This window comes from Oncorhynchus clarkii, chromosome 5 (genome assembly GCF_045791955.1).
Source record: "Oncorhynchus clarkii lewisi isolate Uvic-CL-2024 chromosome 5, UVic_Ocla_1.0, whole genome shotgun sequence".
NCBI lineage: Eukaryota > Metazoa > Chordata > Actinopteri > Salmoniformes > Salmonidae > Oncorhynchus > Oncorhynchus clarkii.
In genome coordinates this window covers 61,736,467-61,758,058 of record NC_092151.1, presented here as the reverse complement: position 1 = coordinate 61,758,058, position 21,592 = coordinate 61,736,467, and the positions used below count along the sequence as shown (strand labels likewise).

The 21,592-nt window shown below is 44.6% G+C and overlaps 1 protein-coding gene across 1 annotated transcript in view; it reads right to left on the bottom strand.

Annotated features, from left to right (window-relative positions):
* LOC139410147 (fibroblast growth factor 22-like) overlaps positions 1-20,421 on the bottom strand; it is a 44,903-nt gene extending 24,482 nt beyond the window's left edge. Inside the window, exon 1 of the mRNA XM_071155591.1 lies at positions 19,019-20,421. Within this exon, the coding sequence (XP_071011692.1) occupies positions 19,019-19,376 (358 nt within the window). The 5' untranslated portion in view covers positions 19,377-20,421. The remainder of the gene's footprint in view (positions 1-19,018) is intronic.
* Between the last annotated feature and the right edge of the window lie 1,171 nt (positions 20,422-21,592).

Sequence of the window (21,592 nt, the reverse complement as noted above, 5' to 3'; positions counted from 1 at the left end):
TAAGCTGTGAGTGTGTAATGGAACAGCAATCCCCCCATCAACTCCCTCCAGCATGAACGATCAAACAACAATTCCTCAATACTGATGAGACCTAGAGGCATCTTGGCGGTGCATGGGAGAGTGGGGGGTCAACTGATGGATTGGAGAGGTGAAAGGGGTTAACGAAGCAACGGTCTGGTCGTCTGTCTGTGCCTGTGTGGTACAGAGGGTGCCGCAATCTGACCCGAAACATTGGCTTTTCTTTAATCAGGGAGAGAGAAGGAGGGCAATTCCTCCAAATCATGCATCACATCTGTAACGAGCGAGAGGCTATCAAAGGCTTCACAGATAGTTACGGGCAGATTTGCCTTGCGCTTTGTGACTCACGGCTTCTGCAGTTTCCTGCACTTTGCTATCAAAAGGGGTTCGGCCGGGATTCGAATCTGAGGTCATTCCCCCAGTGCCACTAAATTGCAGTTGGAGTTGCATCTGCAGCTGGTTTGCTGTCCAGACGCAGGCACCGGCAGTCCTCTCTGACTGGAAACAGAACCAGAGGAAAACAAGGTCTTGTTTATCATTTCCTACCTTCATCTGTTGCGGCCCCTTGGAAAAAAAGTGTAACACTAATTCAGGACCAGCCACATCTGAATTTAACCAGAGAATATCAGATAAAACACTGGAGCTCCAACACTGAGGTACAGTGAGAACGTGGCGCTCATGTTTACACACCTGATTATCATGCTATCAGACTACATGCTATTTCATTAACTCATTTGAAATTCACTTAGCTCCCTTTAGCCTTAATGAACCCTATCGAGCCCAGTGATGACATCTGGCATCTCTGGGTTTCTTTTGAACCTCCCTTTTTCCAAATTATCCAGGGACTTTAAAAACAGAGAAAACAGGGCCTGTGTTGCCGTGACAACCTGGGTGAGACGAGGTGTGTGTGTGTATGCGTGTGGTGGGGGATGAGGTTGAGTGAGACGAGGTGTGTGTGTGTCTGCGTGTGGTGGGGGATGAGGTTGAATGAGACGAGGTGTGTGTGTGTCTGCGTGTGGTGGGGGATGAGGTTGAGTGAGACGAGGTGTGTGTGTGTCTGCGTGTGGTGGGGGATGAGGTTGAATGGCTCGTCAGGTTCAGCTCCGAAAAGTTCCACTGGATGAATATGACACAGAGCAGTCTCCCTGGCCTCAGTTTGCCCCGTATTTACATTATTAAAATGAGACGGGCAGACAGGGAGGTGACAGGCGGCACAAGAGGGAAATCAGGGCCCTGTCAGAACTGTCACTTGCTCCACTGGCCAAAGGGCCCTGACCCCAATCCTATCCACTGCAGGGGAGGAGAGAGAGAGGAGGGGGGAGGGGGCTGTCATCTAGACCCTGTCTGTCTGCTCATCTCAGTCACCACACACACACACACACACACACACACACACACACACACACACGCACACACACACACACGCACGCACGCACGCACACACACACACACACACACACACACACACACACACACACACACACACACACACACACACACACACAATTGTTTTACTATCCTTGTGGGGACCAAACAATTGATTCCCATTCAAAATTATTTTTTCCCTAACCCCAACCCTAACTCCTATCCCTAAACCTCTAACCCTAATTCTAGTAAAACCAAAAACACACCCACACTCACAACCAGCTCATGTTGCAGCCGCTCCAACTGTCACTGGCAAAGATGTGTTGAAAGTCTGCAATTTTAAACACATCGAAATATTCTGTCTTGGAACGCCTGGCTACGGATGGCTGCAGGCTTCATAGGGGGACTTTCATCGCCTGCTCCACACTGTTAGCTGACTCGCATTCTTCATGAGTCATAGTCATTCCAAAATAGATGCTAAATTATCTGATATCTGAAGGCCCCGTCCCATATGAAAGTGATTTTTCACTATACTCCCTCTCTCTCTTTCCCTCTTTCGCTCTCATTCATAATATTTCTGAAAAATAAGCCCTCAGCTGGAACCAGGATGAAGTTTATCATTACTGTAACTGCTCAATGAGAGGGGCTGGCTTGTTTTAGATGAAATCCTACTGATCTACTTCCTTACTGCAGCTGTCCGTGGAGAAAGACCACTGACACTACAATGCTTTGTGACCACCCTCTGTGCTTTAATGAAGAGCATGACCTCCTGCACACGCACACGCACACACAAACACACACACACGCACACGCACGCGCACGCACGCACGCACGCACGCACACACACACACACACACACACACAGATCTTAATCTACTACAAGGTGAGGTCTGGATCTGATTACGCATTAGGGGAAGGAAAGGCACATCTTTTTCAGTTTAGAGTCCACTTCATGCTCCTACAATGGCACAAGTATAAACACTGAACATGCATTCTAAAACACACACGTACAAGTTCACAAAGAACTTTGACACGCTACTCAGATCCTGCTCATGTTCAATTAGCTAAATGCTCCCCCTTATACGAAGCAGGTACAGAGAACGTGTATGTAATGTCCTTTTAGAGGAAGGTGGAGTGCATGGTCTAAACCTGATGGTATGCAGGGACCTGGGGAGTTGACTTTCACATTTGCATTCATTATCCACTTCCAGAAATGGCTAAGGTTACAGTACATCAGATAGAGTCTGTAGACCTGCTCTTTCCTTGACTTTGGACGGGCATACGAAACTATAGTAGGTCAGGCTATTCCGCCTATCTGGAATATTGTACTGCACTTGTTTTGTAGATGTGTCTGTCTGTCTGGCTGGGTGTGGTCTAGTACTATAAAGGGGTCAGGGTTCACTTCTCAGGATGACCCACTAACCACTCACTCCTGTAATCTGTGAAATCACACCCTGTCCTAGAAACGTGCCAGAGAACGTCTCACACAGGAGGACCTTGGATTAGTGCCAACGATTCATACCAACAAACCCAGCACCACTGTATAATAATGAGTCATAGAGATATGGTGTAACGACAAGGCCTAGTAGTAAAACCAAACCAGTTTTCCCAATAAATGTCATTCACATGATTCAAATAACCTGTATAGCTGTTATTTCCAGTATATTTCACTGTGACACAATGTGACTTCCCTGTGGAGACGTAATTAGCCAGATATACAATCTATTACACACATAGTAGCAGTCAATGAAGTCTCTCAGTTGCCTGACAGCAGGTCATTATTTACTGCAGCCATGCAGGCATGTTGCTGATGTGAGGGACTTGGGTCCAGAGAGCTTTCCACACAACACTTCTCCTCCCTCCACAGACAGATGAGGCAAGGCAGGTGGGTCTTTCTGGCCGGGCCCCAGACTGAAGTACGCAGGAAATGGAGGGGAGGCGGAGGCCCAGATTTACCTGAGTGTGGAGGCGCGTGGCGTCTTAACCTAGCCCTGTTTTATGGTTGCATATTGCTTCCTTTATGACCCAATCTATAGTAATCTGTCTTAACTCCAATGGGTGGGCAAGCTAGTCAACAACCGGTAGGTGTGCCGACTACGCATTCTTAGCTGTTATTCCTTTCTGTCTGTTACCGTTTTTTACCCACATCGAGGTTCCCTGTGATTTAAGGGCTCCTCTTTCAGCTTCCTTTTTTTCCCTGGGCTGACAGCTCTTTCCAAGACAATGATGTCTGGCTCCATCGAACTGGGAGGCGAGACTCTTCATTTGAAAAGGTCAAAACAAAACCATTAAAACTCCGGCAGTTGGCCTGAGGGAGGGACTGCCCTTGTCCTCCACCTTGCAGTGCCTCGCAGTCCCGGGGTTGAGCCTATGTCTCCCTCTCCATCTTATGGAGCGGCCTAATTTAAGCCGAGAACTGAGTGCTGCTGACAATATTTTCTTTGGCAGATGATGATTCCAAACATATGGTGCTGCTGCCTGAGTAAGACTGGCTGACTGGCGGTTCCCAGCTGATCTAATGAATACTTACTTTACACCTTTCACAAAAACCTCTCTAATAACAGTGGTCATTGAGGAAAACACTGAGCTCTATTCCCCTCTAAAAAGTTACTGCTTGGCTCACAGTCTGTGTATAACACTGCAATGCCTACTGTAATGTATTGTAGGTCATTACAATGGTGTATGAGGAGGGTAAATCATTTTGGGGAGCATGGCTTGGACTCTATTAGCAACAGTATATTAGTCTGGGTAGCAGACAGAGCTGAATAACATCACTGGGAAAGGGTTGTTTCTGGCATCAAGAACACTTGGTCCCTTGTCTCACTGTATCTTTAATCTAGATTCAGATTCAGATTGTTTAATTGTCACATGTACAGGGTTGCAGGTGGGATTGCAGTGTACAGTGAAAATCTTGCAGGACTAGTGAAATAAAAAGTGAAAATATAATAGAAACAATACAAATAGAAATACTGTGACAGTGATGACTAAAAACACTGGGCTGGAGGCAGAGTAAAGACTGTTGAGGGGGGTGGTGGGGAATGACTATAGGGGGAGCAGCAGCATGATCAAAAAGTAATAATAGACATTTTAACAACATAATATACATGTTACCATCTAGGCTATCAAACTCTGTAATTGTTTCAGTTCTCCACAATTAGCTCTCTCCAAAGTCTATAGATAATTTGTGAAGCTCTAATTCCCCATGTCATTAAAACAGTCATGCAAATGGACACTCTCCTAACATAATTAGCTCAAGTCTTTGAAAGAGGGTTCCTTATTGGCAATGGTATTGTCTCCTTTTTCTACTCTTTCAAATCCACAGGATGTACAAAGTGGTAAGATGTAAAAAGGAGTGGATTCTTGGAGCCAAAGTCAGACTCAATAAACCCATTGATGAACCCAGTTAAGAACAGAAAGGATCAGACTGTGGTTGTTAGCTGGTATTTGTATTTTTTAAAAGTTGGCCATTCATGATATCAAACTCCGGTGTTAGAAGCCATTGAGGTTAGACTAATTAGAGTACCACACTGCCACACATTTTCCGCAACATTCCCAGGGTGTCTGAGTGTGTGTGTGTGTGTGTGTGTGTGTGTGCGTGCGTGCGTGCGTGCGTGCGTGTGTGTGTGTGTGTGCGTGTGTGCGTGCGTGTGTGTGTGCGTGTGTTTTATTTCGCCTTTTGCCTCTCAATGCCAGGAACAGCTGGCAAGAGATCGATTTTCATCGTTTCCGACTCAGACCAGGGCCACAGTCCTTATTCGGAAGGATTAAAGTGGCAGGATTCGTGGAATTTTCCCCTCCTGTTCGCACCATGATTCTCTCTGAAGCCCCTCAGACTCTTTAGAGGAAACATTGCATAAGGTCTAATGAGCAATGGGAAAGCCTCTAGCTCACATATTAAATGTCCACCACAATACTAAGCAGAGCACAACCCAGCCCTCTCACACCCTCATTAACATGTGTGCCCTCTCCCTATTCAAAACAGCCTGTCCTTACTTTAGCCAGGTGCTTCCCTTCTTAGCTTTTACTCCATGCTGTCGAGGCAGTCACTCTGACTTAGCATTGATGGTGAGTCATGAGGAGGAGTTAGACATAATATTTAAGACATAATATAACTTTCTCAGTTAATGGTTGAGCTTCTTGTCCTTGTTCCAGTATCAGGAACATCATCAATAAGGAAAAATAAGTGACAGACGGAATCACATTTAAATACTCAGGTGTCCATACTGCCTGCAAGTGTACACCAACGATAGGTCAGGTTTACTGCAACTTCATTTTAAGGTGTCCTTATTAAAGTATAAATATATATGTAATTACACTGTAACAAGTATTGTAATTAATTGTCATAATTAATAGTTACACTATACTAACAACATGAATGAATTAATGAATAAATGAAATTTTTTGAATGAATGAAGGAAATTGTATTTTTGTGTCAAATAGCCAACTGGCAACCCATCCCTTATGGGATTAATTGAGACATAAACAAACATAACAATAATTCACTATGGTAATTCAATTATAATTATTCTTCCGGTGTTCTCTGCATTGAGAAATGTTTTTCTCAATTTTTCATGTTTTTAGTCAATATGTCCCACTCATGCATTTTCATCATGTTGGGCTAAATTATAGAACTCCGGGATGCGACTCTGGGATGCTGGCCTTCCAGGCAGAGTTTCTCTGTCCAGTGTTTGTGTTCTTTTGCCCATTTTCTTTTTTTCTTTGTATTGGCTAGTCTGAGATATGGCTTTTTCTTTGCAACTCTGCCTACAAGGCCAGCATCCCGGAGTCACCTCTTCACTGTTGACGTTGAGACTGGTGTTTTGTGGGTACTATTTAATAAAGCTGCTAGTTGAGGACTTGTGAGGTGTTTGTTTCTCAAACTAGACACTCTAATGTAGTTGTCCTTTTGCTCAGTTGTGGACCAGGGCCTCCCACTCCTCTTTCTATTCTGGTTGGAACCAGTTTGTGCTGTTCTGTGAAGGAAGTAGTACCCAGCGTTGTACCAGATCTTCAGTTTCTTGGCAATTTCTCGCATGGAATAGCCTTAATTTCTCAGAACACGAATAGACTGCTGATTTTCAGAAGAAAGGACTTTCTGGCCATTTTGATCCTGTAATCGAACCCACAAATGCTGATGCTCCAGATAGTCAGCTAGTCTAAACAAGGTCAGTTTTATTGCTTCTTTAATCAGGACAACAGTTTTCAGCTGTGCTAACATAATTGCAAAAGTGTTTTCTAATGATCAATTAGCCTTTTGAAATGATAAACTTGGATTAGCTAACACAATGTGCCATTGGAACACAGGAGTGATGGATGCTGATAATAGGCCTCTGTACGCCTATGTAGATATTCCATTAAAAATCAGCCGTTTCCAGCTACAATAGTCATTTACAACATTATCAATGTCTACACTGTATTTCTGATCAATTTGATGTTATTTTTAATGGACAAAAAATGTGCTTTTCTTTCAAAAGCAAGGAAATTTAGCAAGGACATTTAGCTAGCTAACCAACAACTGTAACAATGTATTTGAGAGACAACAAGTAGTTATTGTACAAAGGTATTTAAGTTTTCAATAAACATTGGAGACGACATATAGCTTACATGTTGTCAACAATCTAAGTCAACCTATCTGTTTTGCCCCATGGTTGTGCGCTTGTCATTTTTGTTGGTAAATAATCAACCCGTCTATAGAAATGATAGTGATCATAGATTGGAGAACGGTAGGGCTAGTAGGCTAATTGTAGTGTCTTTGCTAAATTGTCATACAGTCTTCTTCTTTACCACAGATTGCCACAAGGTCTCGAAAGACTCCAGGGTGGGAAAATGCTTACAAAAAGAAACAGATGAAGACACAGATCCTGTCAATTTCCATTGTTACTTGTAATGTTAAAGGATAGGTAGCATGAGTTTTTACTCACAACGTAGTGTGGTCAAAGACTTAGTAACTTAGTTGTAGTCACGGTGTGGTCGTTTATTTTCTTAAATCACTGAACACAACAGGTGTTTATTTAATACAGGCTTATGCATTATAGCTGTATTTCTTTGTTTTCGCCAAGGGAAAGTTCAATCAGTGACGTCATTGGTTGATTGAACCTGCTGTTTGCTGTCTGATCAAAAAATAATGATTTGTAGCTATTATTCTGGCCTTTGTGTTTCGATGATTGCGTGATCATGCTAGCAGCGAGTAGATATAGTTGTCCTTGTTCAAAAGAGCCATTGGACATGTCTCAACGAGGTTCCTATATGCCAGGACATTGTCGGATATCTAGGTTGTCTCATTTTCCCTGGCTTTGTAAAGACTACAGCCTGACAGGAACCATTAGTACCACTACAAGCCAAGCTAGCTATGTTTAGCTAGCTAGCTAGCTGTGTTTGCTATACCTAAAATGTACTGTAGTCTAACGTTATAGCTACAGTAGATAACTAGTCTAGGTAGCCACAATGCCTCTCATTAGGATCAAAACTGGAGACATATTTTAAGGATGATAAAGGAGAGAAAAGGAATGACTGGCTTGATGCCTCATATTAGTCTTGGAATAACTATACCTATGTGTTGTAGCTAGCTAGCTAGCTAACGTGTGTCTGTGAGATGTATCACATTTAACTTGTTTAGCGTAGGCCGTTTCCAACTTCACTCACTATTTGTAGCTGTATAGTCTTTTTGTTTGTATTGTAGGTCTTCACTAGCTTAATGTTCCGTTTGGTAGCTAGCTAGCACTCACTCACATGGCTGGTAGCACAGTCATGGAAAGGGACATGAGGGAAGCTCTTTAATATTAGGTTTTTCTAAGTAGTGAGAATGCTCAGGAGCAGGCAATGTTTATAACTGATCTTTAGACATGTACTTTTCTTAAATGTAGTTTTGTAATTGACTAAAACAAGCAGACAACAATAAAAGTGTTTTTGAAAAATGTCAAGTTTTAGGTGTGAGTCAATGGGGCAACCTAGGCTGTTTACCCCACAGGCAGGGCCGTGACTTTCTATCTAATACAGGCTGGGACAATAACTATAAAAATAGTTTTTAATTTTTATTTTCAGATATCTTCAGAACTACCCACAATTCACTGTTGTCAACGTCAGCTGGCTAACGTTAGCTACTAGCCATGCTAGCATGTAATTACATTCAAAAATAAAGAAGAAAGCATATAAATTCATGTGAAAAACTGCATTTCCTCTTCTCCTGTGCATTTGGTAGTGGTAGTCAAGCTAGCGAGTGAGTTGTAGTAGTTTTCCGTCGTCCACAGCTAATGTTCGTTTTCAATTCAGACCCAATAGCTTTTTAAAAAGTGAAATATACCAAGGAGGTGTGTTATTGCTGGGTGCAGTAATACCCACAAGGAAAGGGGTTTCGACTAATTTGTGTCCCAAAAATGAGAAGCTAGCATTAAAATGGGACCAGTTTGTCTGGTTGAAGCGAGCGGATTGGAGTAAGGGAACAGTGGGCACGTCTACTGTATGCAGTGCTCATTTCATCCCAAAGGACTTTGATGGCTATAACCAGTGGAAGGCAAAATTTGGAATGAGGCCCCGACTGAAACCAGGTGCTGTGCCGAGCGTGAATGTGAAGCCTGCAACCTCTGTTTCCTACCGACCTACCGGTACATTGTGAGTGTCAGCAGTGATAGAGATAAACCGCTTAAATTCAATTTGGATTTACCTTACTATATTGCTATTCAATTAACTGACTCTCCCTCGGCTGGTAAAAATGCCTCTCCCTCTGAAGTGCTAACTCATCTGTCTATCAGTAAGTTCTGTGGGTTCTTACCTGTGCTAGACTAGTTAGTGTTGTTCTCTGGCTTACTACTTAGCTATGCCAACCGTGGGGTTGGCTAGCTAGGCAAGTTAGCTGGCTAAACTAGCTAGCAGGCTAAAATAACTAACTTTAGCTGGCTGGCTTGCTGGTTAAGATAACTGTATATACCAGTAGTTAACATTTTTTGATAACTGATTAGATGGCGTTATGTATTTCCAAAATGTTGGTTTACTTTAATTTAGCTGTAATCTAGGTGCTGATAGCGCCTGTGTCACGTTCTGACCCTAGTTCTTGCGTTATTTGTTTGTTTTAGTTGGTCAGGACGTGAGTTGGGTGGGCATTCTATGTTTTGTGTTTCTAGGTTGGTTTTCTGTGTATGGAACCTAGTATGGTTCTCAATCAGAGGCAGGTGTCGTTAGTTGTCTCTGATTGAGAATCATACTTAGGTAGCCTGGGTTTCACTGTTGTTTTGTGGGTGATTGTTTCCGTGTCTGTGTTTGTTCGCCACACGGCACTGTTTCGATTTTGTTCACATTTATTGTTTTGTATTCATTGAGTGTTCAGTTTATGTTTTATTAAACTATATGGACACTTACCACGCTGCGCATTGGTCCTCCGGTCCTTCTCGCTACTTCTCCTCAGAAGAGGAGGAGGAAAACCTTTACAGAATCACCCACCAGCCAAGGACCAAGCGGGGTGGTAACGGGCAGCAGCAACAGCGGCCGAAAACACAAGACTCCTGGACGTGGGAGGACGAGTTGGACGGAAAAGGACCCTGGGCAGAGCCAGGGGAATATCGCCACCCCAAAGCAGAGCTGGAGGCAGCGAAAGCAGAGATGTGGCATTACCGGGAGCTGGCACGGCAGCGCGGCTGGAAGCCCGAGAGGCTGCCCCAAAAATGTATTGGGGGGTGGCACAGGGAGAGTGTGGCAGAGTCAGGAGTCAGACCTGAGCCAACTCCCCCTGTTTACCGTGAGGAGCCAAGGATGGAACCAGAGCCGGTGTTGGAGGTGAGCGAAGCAGAGACAGTGAAGGAGTTAATGGGGAAATTGGAGGAGAGAGTTATGAGGGAGGTGCTGTGTTGGTGCATGAGGCACGGCATTCGCCCGACGGAGCGTGTCGGGGATTTGATGGCACCTGGGTCAGCTCTCCATACTCGTCCTGAGGTGCATGCTAGTCGTCTGGTGAAGACTGTGCCAGCCTCACGCACCAGGCCTCCTGTGCACCTTCCTAGCCCTGCATGTCCTGTGCCAGCTCAGCGCTACAGTGCTCCTAGCTGGGCTAACCGTGGCGGGTGTTGTACAGGTCAGGCACCGTGTTATGCGGTGGAACGCTCAGTGTCCCCAGTACGCGTGCTTAGCCCAGGGGGCTACATCCCAGCTCCCCACATCTGCCGGGCTAGGGTGAAGATCCAGCCAGGACGGATGGTGCCAGCCCTGCTCTCAAGATCTCCAGTACGCCTTCACGGTCCGGTCCATCCAGTGCCACCTCCACACACCAGCCCTCCGGTGGCAGCCCCCCACACCAAGCTGTCTCTGCGTCCTTTGGCTACAGGTGCCCCCGCCTGTCCAGCGCTGCTAGAGCTTTCCTCCTCTCCAGCGCCGCCAGATTCTCCCGTCTCTCCAGAGCTGCTAGAGTCTGAAGTCTCTCCAGAGCTGCTAGAGTCTCCCGCCTGTTCAGAGCTGCTAGAGTCTCCCGCCTGTCCAGAGCTGCTAGAGTCTCCCGCCTGTCCAGAGCTGCTAGAGTCTCCAGCCTGTCCAGAGCTGCTAGAGCCGCCAGTCTGTCCTGAGCCGCCAGAGCTGCCAGTCTGTCATGAGCCACCAGAGCCACCAGTCTGTCATGAGCCGCCAGAGACACCAGTCAGCATGGAGCCGCCAGAGCCGCCAGTCAGCATGGAGCCGCCAGAGCCGCCAGTCAGCATGGAGCCGCCAGAGCCGCCAGTTAGCATTGAGCCGCCAGAGTCAGCATGGAGCCGCCAGAGCCGGCAGTCAGCAAGGAGCCGCCAGAGCCGTCAGTCAGCCAGGAGCCGCCAGAGCCGTCAGCCAACCAGGAGCTGCCAGAGCCGTCAACCAGCCAGGAGCTGCCAGAGCCGTCAACCAGCCTGAGCTACCTGAGATACCCCTCAGTCCTGAGCTGCCCCTCAGGCCGGAGAAATTTGTCAAGTCCAGAGGTGTCCCTCAGTCCTGTGGGCCTATTTATTAGGGTTCCCAGGTCAGGGTCAGCGGCAAGGGTCGCCGTTCCTAGGAGGCCACAGAGGCGGACTAAGACTATGGTGTAGCGAAGTTCGCACCTTGGAGGGGGGGGGGGGGGGGGGGTACTGTCACGTTCTGACCCTAGTTCTTGTGTTATTTGTTTGTTTTAGTTGGTCAGGACGTGAGTTGGGTGGGCATTTTTTGTGTTTCTAGGTTGGTTTTCTGTGTTCGGCCTAGTATGGTTCTCAATCAGAGGCAGGTGTCGTTAGTTGTCTCTGATGGAGAATCATACTTAGGTAGCCTGGGTTTCACTGTTGTTTTGTGGGTGATTGTTTCCGTGTCTGTGTTTGTTCACCACACGGTACTGTTTCGGTTTTGTTCACGTTTATTGTTTTGTATTCATTGAGTGTTCAGTTTATATTTTATTAAACGATATGGACACTTACCACGCTGCACATTGGTCCTCCGATCCTTCTCGCTACTCCTCCTCAGAAGAGGAGCAGGAAAACCTGTACAGCCTGGCTGACTCATATAGTGCTAACATAACATTAGCAGGCTATTAGGGTAAACATTGACTGGCTAGTAAGCTAGCAACCTTGCAAGCTGATTTGTAACAATAAATTCAAAAACTATTTTCTTGTAAGTTGGCTAAAAATGTAATTAAAACCAGTAGTTATGAATGCATATGATTTGGTTTTATTTTAAGTTAAACATTTGACGTTATTTTTGTTGGAGTTTACATTATAGGGAAGAGGCTGGCTTGCCGGGTCCTCCATATAACATCACACCCCACATAACATTTTTCAGCATTACTTCGGCATTATTCAGAATTCTGATGGGTTTTATGTAATAACTCCAAAAATAGAAAAGTGAGGTGTAGCTTTGCTTTGGGACTTTTGATGCATATACTTATGCAAATCCATATGTTACACGTGGTTTAGTTAATGCTACCTACCCTTTGAAAAGGGGAAAAAGACAATGCTGTTTTTTTCTGAATTAGCTAGCTAGGCTACACACCATACTATAGGCTGTAGATTTGAGTCACTAACTATTAAAATCGTTATTTTATGTTATTATGTTATTCTAATTAATCAAATTATTAATACAACAATATAAATCCTCATTATTTTGTAAGAAATGTAAGGTATTTTTAAATGTTGCAATTAAGTTGACTAAATTAGATGCTCATATTTAGTTTGTTTTCACTGGGTAATGAGTAGTAAATAGGTATATGGTAATTGTTCATGGGTAACTATGTACATAGGTGACGTACTATGTAGGTACACAATAATTACAATTACAATAAGTAGCCCTTAAGATACACTTTGTTTTAACTAGCTAAATCTTGTTTAATTACATTGTAATTATTCAGATAGTACATGTACTCTGTGGTGTACTAGTGGGTTTATCCTCCCACTTGGACGGCAAGGAGCTTCAGGTTGTCATAATGGGCAACAACACATTAATTATAAGTAATTTTTGAAATTACAATCTGGGATGACATTTGTATGGTAGACCCCAGTCAGTGAGGTTGACCTATATCTGATCTGTTTTTGTCAACTCAACCAAATTCACCCAGATTATACACTTTTGGGGTGCAGCTGCTAGTGACAACATTGAGTGGAGAATTTGTTGAACAGTGCGTATTCATGGGTAGGTAATTAGAGCCTATTGAGCCACCAACCTTTCCAACCTTGGACACCTATAGCGCTTCTGTCCACGAGAGATTCAAATTTTGTGACAGTTGGTACTGAACCAGATGCAGCTGAGAAGAAACGAAACAAATGGTGGACACGTGCCCATTTGTATCAAGCATGGTAACGAGCATTTGTTGTTTCACCTGTAATTAGACTGCAATTACCGCCTGTTACATGTTGTTATTACAGAGTCATTACAATTAACTACAATACTTGTTACAGTGTAATCACACATGCAATTACACTGTAATAGGAACCCTTAAAACTAACTGTTAGCAAGTTCTAGCTACAATAAACAGAAATAAACTCGTATTTTAGGGACTAAACAATAAATATCATAACGTGGACATTGCTGAGGCCAATTTGTAAGGTCTTTACAAGCAGCTAGTTGCCTGTAAAATAATTTATCCTACCCAATTCAAGTTCAACCTAGTCCTTCTCTGGCCAGTGAGTGACAGTTTCCCCTCTCTCAAATGGGTTTAAATCCTTTCCACAACATATTCTAGAGGGGTGGAAGATTTTCTTCCTATGGGCCCAGTCCAAGTCAAATACTCATGAACTCATTGCAGAGGAAAGTCGCACATCAAACAGCAAGATGTTGCAAAGCTAAGCTGAAGGGAAATGTGGTAAACAGGACACACCTCCTCCCAGTGTAAACTGCACAGATGAAGAACGTTAAAACAGCAAACTGACACATAGCGAAGCAGACATATTTTAATGTGACTTCTCTGATTATACTTGTCACATTACCTTATTTCCTCAGGTTAAACGCGGTGTCATAGCCTGGAGGCTGCTCAACTGTTTGATGCCCTTAGCCACACACACCCTTCATTTCAACAGTGTGTCCTTTTCAAGTGAGATGTGAACATGGCTCATACATTGGCATGCCTGCCAACTATATTTCATGCTGACCTGACATGAGAAAAAAGGGAAAAGTATGAAAACGAGGTTGGCCAAGCATAATGATCCAATATGTATTTTGAACTGGACTAAGGCTGGCTGAGGAACATCAAACATTGTGTTGTGATTTTATTGGTCTCCCTACTCAGTGATTGGCTGTTGGGGTTTATCGTGTGGAGGTCGGTCTGACCTCGACAGCTGTTGTGCTCTGCTTAATTCGTAAGTTATGACCCATGACCTTGGACAGGATATGATTCGTGCCGACTTTCAGAGCTTTTGTAAATACATTGATTTGTTTTTCTTTTCGATCATTGTACCTCCACCATTGGCTAAAAAGAAAAACATGTTGAACCCCAATCAGTCAAAAAGAAAACTCTCTCCTCTCATTATTATTTCAACAAGCTATTTTTAGCCCCTTGGTGACACACAAATGAAGGCCTACTTAGCCCGTGTGGTTTTTGCAAGCTATCTTTCATTGGTTTGCCAGGCACTTTATCATGGCTGATGGATATTTAGGTGATTTGATTAACAAATACTTTAAAGAGCTGTGGGGATTTGGTCTGAATGCAACAATAACACGTTTCAGGTATTGATATCTGACCTGTGTGTTCAAAATCATCAGGACAGAACAGCATGCTTTTTCAGACAGAACTGCACCTTGGAGTGGATTAGCAAAATTATGCAATTGATGTCTGGCCACAAATCGTGTCCAGACCAGTACAAGAAGTGTTACATTTCAATATTCCACAGATCATTTAGTCATTTAGTATAATATTCCACTGAACTCTAAGAACATCACTGTAGAGTGGTGGTATCATATTGTATCTAAACACAAATATGAGAACACGAATCAGCATCTATCTGGATCTCATACACAGTTGAATTAATTCAGATATCCCAACCATTTAGATTTTGGACTATCACTCCTTTGCTCACCTTTTGGTCTCAAGACTGTGCTACCTGCTCTCTTCAACCCCACCTTCCCTCTCTCTGTCTCAGTTCCTTCCCTCTCTCTGTCTCAGTCCCTTCCATCTCTCTGTCTCAGTCCCTTCCGTCTCTCTGTCTCAGTCCCTTCCATCTCTGTCTCAGTCCCTTCCATCTCTCTGTCTCAGTCCCTTCCATCTCTCTGTCTCAGTCCCTTCCGTCTCTCTTTCTCAGTCCCTTCCGTCTCTCTGTCTCAGTCCCTTCCGTCTCTCTGTCTCAGTCCCTTCCGTCTCTCTGTCTCACTCCTTTCCGTCTCTCTCTCTCAGTCCCTTCTGTCTCTCTGTCTCACTCCCTTCCGTCTCTCTCTCTCAGTCCCTTCCGTCTCTCTCTCTCAGTCCCTTCCGTTTCTCTGTCTCAGTCCCTTCCATCTCTCTGTCTCAGTCCCTTCCATCTCTCTGTCTCAGTCCCTTCCATCTCTCTTAGACCCAGCTTCTTCCCTCAGCTGTTCCATACTCAGGTCCACTGGGATTGATACAATATTTTCCGACCTCAATTAGCAGAGTGCCTGTTGACTAATTCCGACTGTTTCTGCACCTGAGAGGTTGGAAGCATGGTCTGGAAAAACTGAGTGGGGCGAGGGCGTAGTAGGGCTGTCGGGGCAAATGTAGCCGTGTTGACAGACTGTAAGGGCAACACAGAGGACAAGGAGGGGCCTCGCACTGGACAGTATTCAGGGCTCTGCTGAGCTGTGCTTCCCCACTCACACCAGCAACATTAAATCGTGTGGGAAGGAGCAAGGAGTCTGCTGTGGGTGAGTGGTGTGAATGTGTAAGTTTGTGTGTGTGTGTGTGCTTGCGTGCGTGCGTGCATATGCATTTGCGCGTGCGTGTGCTCATGTGTGATGTGCTCACAGAAAGTGAGATTTATGTTTGGATAATTAAGTAATTGCTGTTTTCTTCATCTTGTATTAGACACTTGAGAAAATCAACTGAACACAAAAATCTACTCTGCCAGCCAAGCCACTTAAAGATAATATACTCTCTTTTCACCGGGACAGTTGTACTGCGGCTGCACTCTTGTATCTGTGTCAATGGAAGCTCATTACAAATGCAGAGCTTCCTCCCAGTCGTCCCTCTCCAATCTATAGCACAGTGACCGTATCAGTATCAAGGAATTCTCTAGGTAAAGAGGGTTTAAGTCGAATTGAAAAAGCCTTTACGCAATGGCCTGTGGTGACACAGAACCCAAACTAGACCTCAGAATAGACCGAACCAGATTGTCTCATTGTGAGGTATGACCACATCACGACCACACGGTCCCTTGAACTAATTTCAAGGCAAAGCCTGAATGACCACTGGTTTGGCAGGGTGCTGCTGTATGTGTACAGGCAGGTACACACCCTCACTGTGCTGTAGTGTTCATAGAGAATCTTTCTTTCCAGGGCAGGAAATGAGAGGATCGTGGTTAAAGACAGCATTGCATTTGGGGGCAGCACATTTTCATGGGGAACCACTCTGTACAACCGACTAACCACTTCTGACAAGATCATGGAAAGCCACAAATCTTCCAATCCAGATGCATCACTTTTCCTGCTTTCTAAGGGAGCATGAAAAAGTTTCAGCTAGCTACAGTCCTCTTATTAAGTTCCCTTGTCATGCCAATTCAACATTTCTACTGCTGCAGCCAATGAATTTAAAGGTCCAATGCAGACATTTTTATCTCAGTATCAAATGATTTCTGGGTAACAATTAAGTACCTTACTGTGATTGTTTTCAATTAAATTGGTCAAAAAGAAATACAGATGACTTCTTTGCAAAGGCCAATTGCTCAAGCAAGAATTTTGCTAGGACTTTCCGGGAGTGGTCTGAGTGGGGAGAGGAAAACTGAAAATGAGCTCTTATTGTAAGCATTTCACTGTTAGTCCACACCTATTGTTGACGAAGCATGTGATGAATACAATTTGATTTGATTGATTGGCAGAGAGGTTTGGAAATCTTATTGGCCTATTAACTAATTTACTACATGTTGATGTCACCATGAAAGGCCAAAACTCAATCCCACCAAAACAGGCTGACATTTCTGGCAGTCTTTTCAAACAGCTATTACACTGAAAGGGCATTATCATAATTTTCACAGTATTGTTCCAACCTCATAGTGTGGAAATATATATAAAACACAGGAAAATCACGTGCTTGACTCAGCAAAACTGAGTTTTGTAGTCATGGCTGCATCACATCGTAAATTAAGGTTGGGTTGGTTTCAACCCTGCCCACATGCCCACAACTGGCAGCACACAAGTAATCATCAATTTGGCGTGCAGATGCACGCGACCTGATCGTAATGCCTATGGTAAATTTGGGTTAAGTTTAGATATCCCTATGGGGCTAGTTAGGGAGCATCGGTAAATTACAAAATATACATTGGACAATATGTTAAAATTCCACTTGCTCCATATTTCAATAACTTAAAAAGCTCAAACAACATTTAAATGGTAGAAATTTGCATACAAATATTGAAAGTATTTAATGAGAACTGAAAGGTGTGCAAAATTAAAATATTGTCTTATTTACATTGTGTAATTTATTGACGGTCCCTAACTAGCCCGAAGATAGGCTATCTAAAGTCAAACCAACTTTGCCACCTTCGCACACCAGCCAGCTGAAGCTAATTGGCAGAAGATTTGCTAACTCTTTCCACCTGTGAACACACACGAGACACCCACATCAACCACACGCCGAAACCAACTCACATTTGAATTGAGTCAGGGCCGCTAACGTTTCTTAATGACCCAAACGAGGCCAAATCAGGAAGTTCCGCCTCCCTTTAAAGTGTCAAACATAGATAGTTACATTTAATGATTATATCTGACATCTAAACCACCAATATGAAAATTTGAATCCCCATTTGAGGGAAACGAACACCGACACAATTTTGAATTGTGATAATTCAAGTCAATGTGAATTTATGTTGGCGTGTGTGTGAGGTATAAAACTGTCTGCCAGATGAGTAGTCTAGTTAACAAATGTTAACAAATGTCACCAGACGGTTATAAGGCTGTACACAGTGGCAGACTGACTGGGCAGTCCCTGCTGTTACCTCGGTAGCATGGAAAAAACCTGACTCACCCACTGGCGTAAAAAGGCATTAACGACTAAATGGATAAATATAACCGTCAAAGGTGTAAACGTCTCAAGGCTGTCCAGTGGCCACTGGGAAGTCAGTTCATGACCAGCGACAACTTGTCTGACCTGGTCAAAGGTCTGAAAGACACCATTGATTGAGATCGTGGAGTGAGTGACACCAGTGCACGTCCCTCCTCTCAAGTGTCCTTATTACTAACATCAGATACAGTGCTGTCCAATCTGGAAAAACTAGGACAACTGAACATACTGAGATGAGATGGTAGCAGGTGATGAGGTCTGATCTGTTTAAGGCATTTTTGGAAGATCCTTGATGATACTGTAGGTATGTGTTAGGAGATTTATCACGTTGCATGGGTATGTGGAAATTCTCTGACTGTCTACAATAAATTAAACACTGTTGGCGAGCCCAGTACACTTGCTGTACACAGATGTGAAGCCAGCTCTCTGATCTGATCTGAAGTTTTCACACACACAGGATCGGTGTTAGATTGATTCTGGGTCTGTACTTAACAGTTTAAATCACAAAGGCTCCAAATTATCCTGACTATCCCCTTAAAGAGCGCTAAATAAACTTGGTGAGAAAACAGTGAAAAATTTAAAATTGCTGTGCCCATGTAAACTGTGACAGAAATGGTTTGTGGGTACATCTGCCCCTTGCTACTAGAGGACTTTCAACACAGTTTTGACATGTTAAGCCCCTGTGAAATTGAAGCTTTTTCCCAAGCCCAGTTTGCACGACCAACTGATGCACAATGTCTTTCCTCAAGTCTGCCTTGCTGTAAACACAGTGCCGGGGTTCCCATGAGGAGGCTTAAACCACACTAGCTTACCTAGCAACGTCTACCGCTCCAAACACGGCACAAATAGGCGCAAAAGGCTGATACAAGCCAGTGAAACTCCTATGAACCACTATAAAAGTAGCAAGATCAGAGAGTTTACACCACCATAAAAGACAATAGGCACCCCATCTCTTCTCCGTCACATAGGAAAGATAGAAAGGGGAGATAGTGTCAGCTTACTCACTTTCAGCGTAGTTTTTCCGTCTGGTGCCGTCCACCTTGCCTGTTTTGTCGATACAGAGAAAGAACTTGTTGGCGGAGTAGAGCCGCCGTAGTCGGACGTCGCCCTCTAGGTGATTGTAACTGCGTGTGTGCCGCTCCAGTGTCCATGAGCAGTTGATGCCTCTCGCGAGTACTTGGAGGGGTTCATGCCCTACCCCGAGCGGGCAGCCCCCCAGAGCTGTGCCAGCCACCAGGAGCAGGGTGAGGAACGCCAAGCGAAGGGATGCAGCACTGGGCAAGGGGGGAAGCCCAGCGTGGGCAGTGCCAATGGCAGCGAGGTCAGGACGGAGACTAGCGACGGGTGGCATCCATCTGCACATGGTGAGTCAGACTCCCAAGGTGCACATTGCACAGGCAGTATGCATGCTGGCTGGCTGGAGACCCGGGCTGTGTGGTCCAGGTGAGTGGTCGCTCTCTGAGGGTGGGAAGGGGTGATGATCGAGGGAGCAGCAGACCCTGTCACTGAGGATCAGAGCAAAGAGGAGCCTGGGCTTCCAAACAGCAGAGCAGAGAGGAACCTGGGCTTCCAACCAGTCCTCTTTCCCAGATGAGTTTGTTTCTTAATTTGTGTGTCTGATGAGGATCTCCTCTTCTTTGTATTTCAGCTTTTATTCACCGGAAAACAATTCACTTTGTAAATCCATTGCCAAAAGCAATCTGTTCTTTTTTGTTGTTTCCTTGTTCTCCGAAAGCTTGTTTTGTTCCTTGGCTTGCGTCCTTCTTTTACGGCTGCAGAGTCAGTCAGTGTCCTGTCTTGCGATGTGTGCACCTTGCGATGCTCCTCTCTCCAGCTGGACTGGAATAAGGTGCTTGTCTGTGCTGCTGACCCGTGGCTGAGAATGAGTTGAATGAGGAGAGAGAGTGAATGTGTGCATGTGTAAGTGTGTGTGAGAGTGTGATAGGGAGAGAGAGTCACAGAAAGAGTGAGTGTATGTGTGTGTGTGTGTGTGTGTGTGTGTGTGTGTGTGTGTGTGTGTGTGTGTGTGTGTGTGTGTGTGTGTGTGTGTGTGTGTGTGTGTGTGTGTGTGTGTGTGTGTGTGTGTGTGTGCGAGAGCGAGAGAGAGAGAGAGAGAGAGAGAAAGAGGAGAGAGTGAAAGAACGAGGGAGACAGAGTTAGAGTGTGTGTGTGTGTGTCTGTGTATATGTGAGTGAGGAGAGGCAGAGTTAGAGGGAGGCAGAGGGTTGAGAGACAGTGTGTGTATGAGGGAGAGAGAGAGACAGAGGCAGCAGCTCGTGAGTGAGCGAGCGAGCGAGAGAGGCAGTCAGTGAGTGTGCGTCAGGTCTGTCTGCCTGTATAACGCAATGAAGCAGTAAATGAATGTCCTCACTCTCCCTGTGCAGTCAGTCCTTTCTCCTGTGTAGAATGGGAGGCTTGGGCTTGTCCTGCATTTTATCCTGGGCAGGGCTTGCATCTGGGGGGTTGAAAGGAGAGGGGTGGGGCCACAATCATTGATAACTATTTAAAATAAACGAGAGAGGCTTGCACCATCTCCCTTCTATAATTTCTTAACATAGAATTGTTCTCCTAATCATGGTTCCTAGACAGCCATTAGTGTCATTAAGCCTGCGAACTATAGGTTTTATTGCATCATGGAAAGTGTCAACTGGAAAGTGTCAAGTCAAACACCTTTGTTGTCCCAGCTCTTGAAGATGGTGAGGAGTTCTCCCAGGTCAAATCATCAGTAAGAAAGTAACTCCAGTAAAGTGACATGGGAGGTGGACTTTTGTGACACCTGAGACTGGACTGTTTGTAGACACATGGGACAGATTAAAAAGGGCTTTAGTTTTTGCCCCTGTTTTGCATCAATATGTCGGAAACAACGGCAGAGGGGAGTGTTGGTAGAGCTGTTCCAGTGAAGTCTTTCTGGTCACCTGTGTTAATGTTTCTATGAGGCTGTGTCTGATGTTCACCTTTGATTCGTAAGACCAGGGTGGTAATGGTGAACACGTGTTTTACTACTTCACATTGTGTCTTTCTGTCTGTGAATCAGGACTGAGTCATTGGCTTCAGAGAAATGAAAGACACCCTAATGCATGACACTAAATATTTCTCAAAACTGTCCATATACTGTCCTGTCCTCACTCCTTAAGTTTGTTCCTGATGGTATTTGAAGAGTGGCTCAAGTTCACTGTTATATTCATTAATAACGAAATTATGATAAGACTGTAACTGCACTGTAGGCTATGTGTTGACCTTCTTTTTTTGTTTTGTTTTTTTTACACCAAAGTGAAACAAAATGAAATATTTGATATCATCTGTTTCCGCCAGCCGAGGGTGCTAGGAGCATTCACTATGAGACCAGCCGCAGCACTCCACAGCACATGTTTTAAAGTGTGTCTATCCAGTTAGTGCGGCACTTACTTCCCGGTTTCAATGATGTGTACCGCCCCGGGGCGACCACGGTGTCCAGGGGTGGAAGTGTGTTTGAGGGGTGCGTGCACAGAGAGGGCGACAGTCACTTCACACTCTTTAGCTTGTTAACTGCTACCAGGAGTTGGCTGTCCTTATATCTCCCCCCTCTCCCATCATAAAAGA